We start from the raw sequence: 11203 nt of genomic DNA, 5'->3' as shown, positions 1-11203 counted from the left end.
GTTCATTCAGGTGGAATGGTTTTGTAACTTCATTTCTAGGTAGTTCTTAAAGGTTGTGTATATTTTCAGAGTATGCCTTCTGGTGTGGTCAGTTGGAAGTTGTCTGGCCACCTTTGTTTTTCCCTCAGTGGGTTTTTTTTTAAGTCTTCATTTCATACAGAGGATATAGAAGTCTTAAATCTCTCTCTTGCCCCCATTTAATTTGTGGAAGTGCAATACAAGAGAATCAAGAGATATACAGAAGATCTGAGTTAATTTATGAGAATGTAAACATTTTTAAATAAAGCTGCTATATGCTATTCACCGCCTGGAAAGCGGGACTTGTTCTGTCATGTGTTGCAGGGAACAGGGTAAATGGATTCGAGCTTGTGTAGGACCTTTCTAGTCTTCTGACTACTCAAAGAGCTTTTACACTGCATGTCACACCTACACATTCACACACTGATGGTAGAGGTTGATATATATATATGTAGAGTCCATCAGAAGTAACTAATCCCATTCATATGCCGTCAAAGAAGCAGGAGGAGCAATTTTGGATTAAATGTCTTGCTGCAGGACACATCGGACATGTGGCTGCAGGAGCTGGGGATCGAACCCCAAACCTTCCGAGACGACCGACTCTACCAACTGAGCCACAGCTTCCCCTGTGGTGGTCTCTGGTCCTATTACAGACCACTCCAGAACGTTCATTATTGAAATAACAAGACAAGTGGGATACCAAAAGCTTTATTTTGAAAATGGGACATATAAATACGGTATCAGAAAACACATGCAAGTAATAAAAATACAAAAAAAGGCTTATCAAGGACATTTTCAGCACAGGAGTGGCAAAGTGATTGCTACTGGCTGGGAGCTTCTCTGCAAACATTTTCTTCTGAACTTTTAAAGACAACTTTAAAGTAGTGTAACCTTCCATGACATAGGATTGTTTTGACCTGTCCACCTTCCTCACCCAGTAGTGTGCAAATCAAGTTTTTTTTTTCTCTGGATCAAGGGTCGAGCGTGACAGACCGAATCCTTACATATTCAGCAAGAGACTGATTTCAGTTAAGATAAGATGAGTTGTGCATTACAGCATGTGACCTAGAACATCTACAGGGCAGGTCGGTTCAGCTGAAACAGTTTGTTTACCTGCGTTTGTCTATCTCCATATCCAAACATTGAATCAATACATCACAGTCAACATCTGTAAGTAGATCATCATTTTTGTCATTTATGATTTGAGATATCTTCCCATCATCTGCATATTTCCCCAAATTTTTTTTTTTACTGGTGTTCACCAGTTGTTGACAAACATTTAAATACAGTACAACATTGTACCATTAAGGTCAGGTCATTGCATTGAAAGAAACTTTAAACTTCTCCTTTCCCTTTAAAACAAGAACCAATAAAAGGAAAACGATAAGACATCTGTAAAGTACTGACAGCTGTAAGATCTCCTTTGGCCCAGAGTGTTCCAGGATTCTTAAACACTTTGAAATCCTAGTTAATACTATTCAAAGAAGACCAATCTGTCAATGGAGGGAACGGAATGATACTGATCCCGACCGTGTGTCTGTCAAGAATGATATTGTGGGGGGGTGGGAAGAAAAAGAGAAGGAGGGGAGTTAAGTAACAGTTGTGAAACAATGCATCAATCAAACAGTTGCAAACTGACTGCCCTGCGTGCAATCCAGCAAAGTCAGCTGTATCTGTGGAAAAAGAAGACCCAACAGGTCTCTGATGGTGAAAAATCAAGAACAGACTTCTATTAGTAAGCAGTAAGAATACAAGAGTCATGACAGAGCTTTATTGTTTTACTCTGGAAATGTTTCTTGCAAGTTGCCACTGCCTGAAGCCAAAGAGGAGCATTCAGTCCTAACCTTGAAGAAGGCTCTTCTGTGTGTTGAAGCCGTTCTGCTGTTCTTCCCCGTTTTGTGAGGGAGAGCCTGAAGATGAAGATTAAAAAAAAGGATTATATATAAGAGGCAAATCAGGTTATGGGAGGTAAAAAAAATAAAAATTGCTGTTCCAGAAGAGGCATTTAAAGAAAATGACTCAATACTTTTTCTTGGGCCAACAATTAGATTGAGAACATGACAGGTTAACTTGCTTTTAGCTTCGGCTAATTGTTAAATATTGTTCTTTCAATTAGTCGAGACACTTTATAAATAAACGTTCTATTCTATAGTAGTTTAATTCCAGACTGATTTTTTTCAATCAAAATAAAAGCTTGCGTCTGATTTTGTTGACTAAAATATCTTCTTTTTTCGTCAACTAAAATTATGTGCAATTTTAGTCATTGACTAATTGACTAAATTAAATCAATACCAAATGGCTAATGTCTGACTAAATATAAAGGACATTTTCGTCAGGAGACTATGACTAAATTAGAAAATGGTGTGAATATTAACACTGATCTTCCATAATGAAAGTCAACAGCATATTTTTCACCTGGCCGCTTTGATTTGCTTTGACTTGTTCAACGTTTTTCTCTTCAGCTGATGTGGCTTAAGAGAAAAACAATGATCAGTGACTGGATTCCCTCCTTACCCCAGCCGTTGGTGGACACGTCTCTGTTGCAGATTTCATTGGCTAGTCTCTCGAAGTACTCAGGCAGGTCGGCGTACTCGTCTCCATAGGAGATGACTTTGATGCCCTTGTCCAGCATGTTGTCCCGCAGCTTCTTGAACTCGCCCACATCCTCGCGCCGCACCAGCATGAAGTGCTCCAGGTCCGACTTGTGCTTGACCGCCTCCAAGAAAAGAGCCTGGAAGGTGGTGTCGTCCACCGTGCGGCCGCAGCCCAGAAAAACAAAGGATTTGGTCTCGTAGAGCTTCTGGATCTCCCGCTGTTGAAACCAGCAGTTGTGTTTATTACAACACCAAAAACAAAGAAGAATCGAAGTGCAGCAGCACAACACACATTGAATTACACAACCCATGCCTTAATATAGTAAAATGAAATGCTTTATGGCTTTATACTTGGGGCATTTAGTAGAGAATCTGTCGCAGAAAAAGTTGTTCATCAGAAACAAAACCTGAAGTTTCCCCGGACTCACCATGACCTCAGTGTTCCTCAGTACATTCTGGTAGCCAGCAGGGTGCAGCACAATACCACTGGGGTTGGTGTAAACGCCGTGGATATGCAAAACACTTAACCTCCGTTTCTCCTGAGCCCACTCCAATACCTATACACACGCACACGCACACGCACGCACGCACACACACACACACGCACGCACACACACACACACGAGCGCACACACACACACACACACACACACACACACACACACACACACACACACACGGGCACACTCTTAACAGTCCATTGCACTCAATCCTGTTCTGGCTGGGCAGGGAGTAAAATCAGTAAACAGCAGTGAAAGGATATTAGCCCTGATGGAGATGGGGCATAAATACCAGGACTGAGAGGCAGGCAACAAGTCTCTAACAAAACACTGACTAACCCTTTCAAGTTTGTGGTTTATTTAAATGTAATCAAAGCAACTTTAAATGCAAAGGGACAAGAAAGACATGATTTTACAATTCAGATTTCAGAGTTTCTAGTCAGGAAAAGACACAGACTTATCTCTGAAAAAACACGCTAACCCTGCAGTGAAGTCTTAAGCCAAAAGTAAATATTGTTCAATCAATAAAATTTGACAGCAGCTGAGTAATGGCTAGAACTTTAACCTTCTCCCACCTGCAAGAGACAAATGACTCCTTCAGTTCAAAGTATCATCTACTGTACGTTGCTGCGAAACTTCCCCAAACAAGGAGCAATATGAGTGAAACATAAAATGACCTTTGCACTGAAAAAAGCTGCCTGGATGTATTGTGGCAGAATAAAGATAATCCAAACCCTGTTTACCTTCTTTTCATCCGTCAGGTCCAGAGACTCCAGCTTGGTGTCCTGGTGAGCAGCATAGATCTCCAACAGGTTGTCAAAGTTAGTAGTGAGGACCAGGGCTCCACTCTCCATCAACTGCAGCACAGAACGCAGTAAATGTTTCCCCGCGTGCTCCATCTTGCACTCCAAATCGTCAAACACCTCGTATAGACAGTCCTTGAAAAATGTTGATCGCACGTTCCCAGTTCTCTGTAAAATTAAAATAAAAACATCATAAATAACAAAAGGAAATGGATAACTGACTCAGAGTTATTTCATTTACTGTTCATGTATATTTAGTAGGGAATGACCTAGTTGGTTGTTCTCACACAACTGCAGGTCTTAAATGTGGAAGTTTAAGTCTAACACACAAAAATCATTATAAAAAAATAACATGTTATGTACAGGTACAAGATTTGGTCAGGCCTCGACAAAAACCTGGAAATGATCACTTCTTTACAACTTAAGACAACAAGAAAGTTTGCACTCAGAACAGAAGTCTATATGAACTCTTCAAACATACACACGATCAATTGTTAGCACCTTTACACAGCACTGGATGCAGTATGAGGAAATGGGGAAGTTCAGCCCTGTGATCTCATTTATCAAGAGGAAGTTGACTATTTAAAAATGTTATTTGCTTCACTGTTTTTTTAAAAACCGGCCTGCCTTTCATAGTCACCAAGGAAACGGAACTTTGAGAGTATCTTACTTCTGCGTCGTGACGCATTTACTACTGAAACGGGATCAAACCAAGCACAAGATACAAGGCAGGACATAATGTTGGGATGAATATGATTGGATCGTTAGCTTCAACAAAGCTGTTTAATTGGTCAAATTAAACAGCTCTCTTAAGCAGCACTCCCTGAAAGATTTCTCAGACATTTAAACTATTTTTAACAGGAAGAGAAAATAGTCATCTTCCTGTTAAATAGTCAGATAATACTTAATTGAAACATATTTGGCAGATAAATGAACATTCAACACAGGAACGCTGGATTAAAACCTGGACAATGGGTTTTTCATTTCATGGGGACTAACAATTAAAATATGAGCTGACTGTTCCCCGGCCTGTTTTGATTAGTGTAGTCTTCATGGTCACACAAGAGTGGACAAACTGAAGTTAAACACAACCTGCACATGCTACTGTAAAGATAATGTACTGTTATTCTGACTTTGAATGCTGTGTTAACCATCTGAGGGACTGATTCAATAACTAACCTCTTCTGTAAACGTTTCACAGAAAATGACATTTTTTGCAGGGCTGTAATACCTTTTTGCTTATGTCCTAATACCAGAGTGCAAATGATGTGTAGCCAAATCAGCACTTCTTTTTGTAGTCACCCAAGTTATAAAGGATTCTGGCTTGTGTACTTTGCATGCCTTAAACTGTAATTTAGATCAGTGCTAGCTTCTCAAATAGTGATGTACCTCTGGCGTCAAGCATGACAGAAGAATGTTCCAACATTTTTTTAAATCACATTTTGTTTGAACATGCTTCAGCACCACTCCACCCTCCTGCTCTGTTTCTTGCAGGAATCCAAGTGGTTTCCACAGAGCCCAAACTATTACTCTCCAGTGAGATCTCAGGGGTGTGTCTAACCACATCTAAGCTTAAGGGTTTCTTTGTTCTGTATCAAACAGCCTCTCCGATCCATCCCAGAGCTCTTCAAGTAGTAACGTACACACCAACTCAGTCTGCTTAGAGATTTAGGGACGGGACTACATGGTCTAAATCTTACGCGGGAAGAGCCAATCAGCTAAGAATAGCAAAAGGTAGTGCAGAGATGCAGTGAGCAAGGTGATCCTGGTGCAGGGAAATGCTCCACTGGCTTCCAGAGATTACAGCTCTAATGGGCTGAACAGTAGCAGTCTTTTCCACAGGAAGAAGCTCATTATCCACATCTAGTGTCTGCAGCGTAATCACAATGTCCTTGGACTTATGTAATAATCATAACAAGTGTATGTAAACAACTCTGGTTTCTAAATATTCATCCAAAACCCAAACATGTGTTTATTTATTTAAAATAAAGGTGTATGCTCTCTCTGGAAGGCCCTAAAGTCAACGCGTATAAAGTTGATGAAAAGTAGAAGTAGTGGTCTCACAGATGCTGACTATTGACAGCTCTGATGATACTCCATAATACAGTATAAGGAGAGATGCATCATCTTTTTACACAGACGGGTATGGTTACATCACAAGGACAGCTCTGTAGGGGTAAGTTAACTGAAAGTCACTATTACAACAAGGTATGCAGAGGGCTTTATCATTTAAAACTCTCTGATCATCACCAATATGTGTATAAATGGATTGAGGGAAAGTGTTCCTCCACTGACCCCTTTTGGAAGTTGTTGTTTATATTCCTCACCCTGAAAGTAAACGAGTCAGCAGAGTTGCAGTTAGCCTTGTTTTTGTAGAGGTCAAATGTGTGAGAAGATTTACCACGAACGCATTCTGCTGAGATTTAACTTCAGATTAGCCTCATTACCCACTGCTGTGTGCTCGCAGTCTACTATAATTCCGCTACTTTCCGTGAAATTAGGTTAAACTCTTACAGCATTGGTACCTGAATAAACGGGACTGAGGGCAGATCCCCCCTCATGTTTCACTTTTCATAGAATACTTTGATTGAACCACACATGGTTTAATAATATATGTGCTTTGAAGAACATTAAAGTCACATATTAAGCATATTTTTATTTCACATTAACTTAGCTCAAATTTGATTGCCTTAAGGGAAATTTGCGAGTTGTTTTTTGTGAATGAAATCGCGACAAATGCATGCTTGCTGTTTGGGTGGTGCTTTAACTCAGTTTGAATGGAAAATCTGTGCTGGGGGCTGCTGGTTCACATTAGTCTATACTTGTTTTTTTTTTACTCAGCATGCTAAAGCCTGTTGTGCTTGTAGCCAACAGCATTAAGCTAGTGTCTGCACAACTATGGATTGAAATGAACACGATGGATAAAGCCATAAAAGCGCTGTTTGTTCCCTTTGTGACAACAGGCAGCGGGCTGAAACAAAGAGCTTTTTATCAATGTCAAAGGTGCGATGAGACATGACTAACACAGGATGCAAACGGTTTTAAGGCTCCCATCTGCCAGCCCTGCTCCAGAGCAAACCAGTCCAAATCCAAAAACCTTCTCACAAGGTTTTTTCAAGAATCAATATCTAGAATTCTGTAATAAGAGCCGGAGATTCTCACTCAAATTGAACAAATTCCTCCCAGTCACAGCACATTTTCTGGAGCCTGTGACAGTTTGTCAGCCATGGTGATGCCCTTGAAGGTTCTTGGTGAATATGTTAGTTTGATTGGCGAGAAGGACGTGATAATATTATGGACTTGATGGTTCATCAAATTTGAAGGTGGTACCTGATGTTAAGCCTTGCTCAGAATGTCATACACAACAGGATAAGACTCCTTAAGTGTACAAGAACAACGATTTATCAGTATTGGTTCTGAAGAAATTTGAAGAATAAGACTGCTCAATAATATGAGTTAAATTGCTTTTCAATATGAGAAATCATACACATAAATCGCAACTGCAAATTCATGAGCCGCCCACATAAAAAGGATACATATCTTAATTTCTCTTATTAACAACTACATTTTGATGCATGAGTAATAAATGACTCCAAGTGACTGGAACAAACAACTAATTGTGCTCCACATAGTTTGTATGCTGAACATATGTTGTTTATACACTTTAAGCATTTGTTTTGGAAGGCTGAGAAGAGTTAAAAAATACAACACTTCTTTGGATTAAGCTGGGTCTTTGTAACATAACAATAAGTAAGGTCTTTTACCTGCTTTTTGTAACATAACAATAAGTAAGGTCTTTTACCTGCTTTTTGTAACATAACAGATAACACTTGTTATGAGTTGACGCTATACAAATAAATATTTATTTATTGATTGATTGATTGATTGATTTGGTTCAGCTGATCAGCTTTCATTAGAGAGGTTTTTATTTTATTTATGTGAGATCCTTTGGTACGCAAAAAGCAGAAATGGAAAACACTGCCTGCTTCGTGTGCTTCACTGATTCCACATAAACTGACTCAAAATATTTTTTGCAAAAAATTAATTCTTTGAAAAAGAAGCACTAACCCGTGGGCTGTTTGCTTAAGGTATTTTAACGAGATACACTTAAGATTTCTTATCTCAATCAATACAAGTTGAACAAAATGTCCCTAGTTGAGAGGAAGACAGCGTACTGGCAGTCTCTCTGCCATGTGTTTGTATATGTGCGTCAGGATGTTGTGGTAAAGGAAGGTAATAAAAAGGGCCCAGGCAGACTTACCGGGGAAAGTTTCTGAATGAGGTCATGGGCCACATGCACTAAATTCTTATCTTCTTGCATGTGCTTCTGGAAACGCCGACTCTCTTCCTCCTCTAGTAGGTCAAAGTCATTTGCTGCATCAAGCAAGGCCTGGATGAGGCCTTTCCAGGAGCGGAGTGCAGGGACCTGAGGGGCCACTGCAGAGCTTACCCCTGTGCCAATCACAAGGACAAGCTCAGGGGCTCGCTTTGTCTTCAAGCTGGGCAGGAGTTTCCTTTGGGGCAGAAAGTGGATGCATGATCATTGGTGCGAAGATGCCGCTTCTCAAATCTTTCTGCCAGCATGAATATTAAACAAACTATTTTTAAATGCTAAAATATTTAATGTGATACTAAAACCAACATTTTAAGGAGCAACAATAATTAAGAAACTCAAGATTTTTTTAAAAAAGCAGCCCTGTTGTATGTGTTACAGACAGATGGTGTAGCGGGCTCAAACAGCACTTGAGCTTACCTTGGTTTTTTTGCATTTGAGTCTGCATCCTGAGAATCAGCTGCAGGTCGCTTCTCAGTTTTCACTGCAACAACGGAGGCCATTCAGCTCCTGTAACAGAAACATGATCGACCACATGTTAACTCTGATGACTTGTTAAGCTAACAATAAGCATCACAAACACAAATCATGTTGTTGGTTGTCAATTTAAAGGTCCCCCTTTTAAAAAACCTGAAAGTATTTTGAATTATTTTCAATTGTATAATTGATAGAAGCCTGCCAGGTCGTAGTTTCTTGGTGAATGAAACATAGTGCTGCCTGCAGGTCTTCTCTGGAAATGTCTTGAACATTTTGGAAAATAATGTAAAAAATTCCGTTCTGGCAACACAGCTAGCCTGATGAGCCATGCGGTGTGGCATTTCACTGCCAGGCTATTGTTCCAGAAACTGTCATAGACAGTGGGACATCAGGTCGTTTTAGTTAAGTAACTTTGTGGTTTTTTTAAATGTTGTTACATAACTCTTACATTAAGATGTCCCATCTGCTGAACAGCAAGTCTGAGTGAGCACAGAGACACCTAGGAGTATCTTTGCCAAAAACAAACAGATACAACGTGACCTCTTAAGCTGTAGTAAAGGTAAACAGACGTTAAACATACTTACCAAATGATAGGTTAGTTAAGGTCCAGTGTTTATTTATCTTCCAAAAGAAATCCTTTTGATCCTCAGACAGTAGTAGTCGATTGAGTGTAACCGTGAGCCACGTTAAAAACTTGTGAATCTATGATTCAGGAGTTTTTAATTTGAATGATGTTAAAGCTAACCAGATACTAACGCTAGCGTCGGAGTTAGGCTAGTTAACTGGGACTGTATCACCAGAGAATAAAACACACAGACCCGGTTTGCGTTAACTACAAACTCCGGTTAAGCTAGCGTTGGTTTGGTTTAATGCTTTGAGCTAACTTATCTCCGAGGTTTTTAAAAGCACGACACTTCCTATGTTTTACCTAACATCCTGAGAGTAGAGTAATAACTGCTTTATAAAACTGATTTATAAAATCCTCTGAAGCAAAACAATCCTATGTCACTTAATTCACCCTAAGTACCTTTATAACCCCGACACTTTGTCCGTCAGCTTCACTTCAGTGTTCAAGTCACCGCCTGTTGTGATGTGCGTGTGCGCCCGGTCTTATGATGCCTTCACGTACTCCCCGAAAAACTGATTTACCGTTCACCTTTGTTGTTCCACAGGGGGAATTGTCTCTATCAGAATGTCTCAATTCCAACCAGCCCTATCCGTCAGTAAAATAAAACAAGTTTTTTTTTTTAACATGACAGAATAGGACAGCACACACCGTTAACAAAAAAGTAAAGGAATTTTTATGAGCAAGTATTCCAAGACCATAGACACTCAGGCATTTTTTAAAGGCAGTGTTCTATGATATTAAATGGTTTAAATGGTAGTGCATTTTGAATATATATATATATATATTTTAACTCCACCGCATAAAAAATATAGCAATGCCATTTTTAAGTAACGCTAGGGAGCGCGGATTTTCGACGAACACTCAAATGCAGCAAAGCACTCTGACGTAAACCACGAATGAGGGGCTATACAGCAGATAATGTAAAGTACAGTATTCATGAGTTACAGTTGTTTTCAGCACTGTTGCTCACTGAATCTGTAATGCTTGTAGTCATGAAATAAGTGTGCAGACTTCAACCTTTTTGGAGTGTGGGACGTCACGTTTTTCACTTTCTAATGAAGCATCATTCACACGTCCAAGTTATGTAATAGGCCTAGACCTACTGAGAAATCAACCAATGTTTAAAAGCCTCTGATTAGACATCATGATCCATATAAGTTACAGAAAACAAGTACAATCAGAAATTAATGTATGGCCCAGCAAACAAATTTCATTTGAAACCTAGGGGTTCCAAAAAAAGAAACGTAGACTATTAGATTTCACATCAATCAAAATGTTGTTGTGATTCTCCTAGCACATATCAATAAATCAATAGGCAAATGATTTATCAGATGTTATGTTTCCCCTGTTTGAATCCATTCAATAACTTATGCTCAATAGAACCACGTCAGCATAGATCTCCTCGGTAAAAGTTCTACTATCCTGCCATCTGCTGTTTAAAATAAAAACTGCATTTGTAAAGTATTTAGAGCAAAAGTCACAGCTTCATGTCAATAACGTTGGCCATTTAAATACATCAGTGTTTTGTCTTACACACACCAAGATGTGTTTCATTATACGTAATTAAAACAACTCCTCTAATGCAGTAATGGAATACAAGTTAAGTAGCTTTAAGTTACACATGATGCTACTTATAACATTTTGCACAGTGGTACAGCTTGTATCTCTGCTCCACTAGAGTAAGCCATTACATGTCCTAGTGACAGGTTCTTATGAAATCCACATCTGAGACTATAGTAACATAATGCTTAAGGCAGGAGATATTTACACTATCTGTGAATCTTCTTTTAAGATCTCCGACATTAATATCACATTTTTCATCAATAGCCACGTGACGTAAAACCCCTGTG

The 11203-nt window shown here is 39.4% G+C and overlaps 1 protein-coding gene across 2 annotated transcripts; it reads right to left on the bottom strand.

Moving 5' to 3' along the window:
- Nucleotides 1–710: 710 nt before the first annotated feature.
- On the bottom strand, nt 711–9884 carry fam118b (family with sequence similarity 118 member B). Of its 2 annotated transcripts, none has more exons than XM_061045898.1 (8): nt 9753–9884; nt 8669–8758; nt 8177–8429; nt 3856–4083; nt 3041–3169; nt 2533–2830; nt 1863–1928; nt 711–1555 (listed from the first exon to the last, which is right to left on the bottom strand). In XM_061045898.1, the coding sequence occupies exons 2-8, from the start codon at nt 8749–8751 to the stop codon at nt 1515–1517; spliced, it is 1098 nt and encodes a 365-aa protein (XP_060901881.1). In that variant the 5' UTR covers nt 8752–8758; nt 9753–9884; the 3' UTR covers nt 711–1514. The 2 variants fall into 2 exon arrangements, with proteins under 2 accessions (XP_060901881.1, XP_060901880.1); XM_061045897.1 differs by having other exon boundaries at nt 9310–9825.
- Between the last annotated feature and the right edge of the window lie 1319 nt (nt 9885–11203).

This window comes from Labrus mixtus, chromosome 9 (genome assembly GCF_963584025.1).
Source record: "Labrus mixtus chromosome 9, fLabMix1.1, whole genome shotgun sequence".
Classification (NCBI taxonomy): Eukaryota; Metazoa; Chordata; class Actinopteri; order Labriformes; family Labridae; genus Labrus; species Labrus mixtus.
This window is presented reverse-complemented; position numbering and strand designations above follow the sequence as displayed.

What these genes read in the sequence shown, in the direction of transcription:
- fam118b (XM_061045898.1), bottom strand. Translation starts at nt 8,751, where the DNA reads ATGGCCTCCGTTGTTGCAGTGAAAACTGAGAAGCGACCTGCAGCTGAT. An exon ending in TCAAATGCAAAAAAACCAAG is followed by an intron (nt 8,430 to 8,668) that starts GTAAGCTCAAGT and finishes TCTGCCCCAAAG; the next exon opens with GAAACTCCTGCCCAGCTTGA. An exon ending in TGAGGAACACTGAGGTCATG is followed by an intron (nt 2,831 to 3,040) that starts GTGAGTCCGGGG and finishes TGGTTTCAACAG; the next exon opens with CGGGAGATCCAGAAGCTCTA.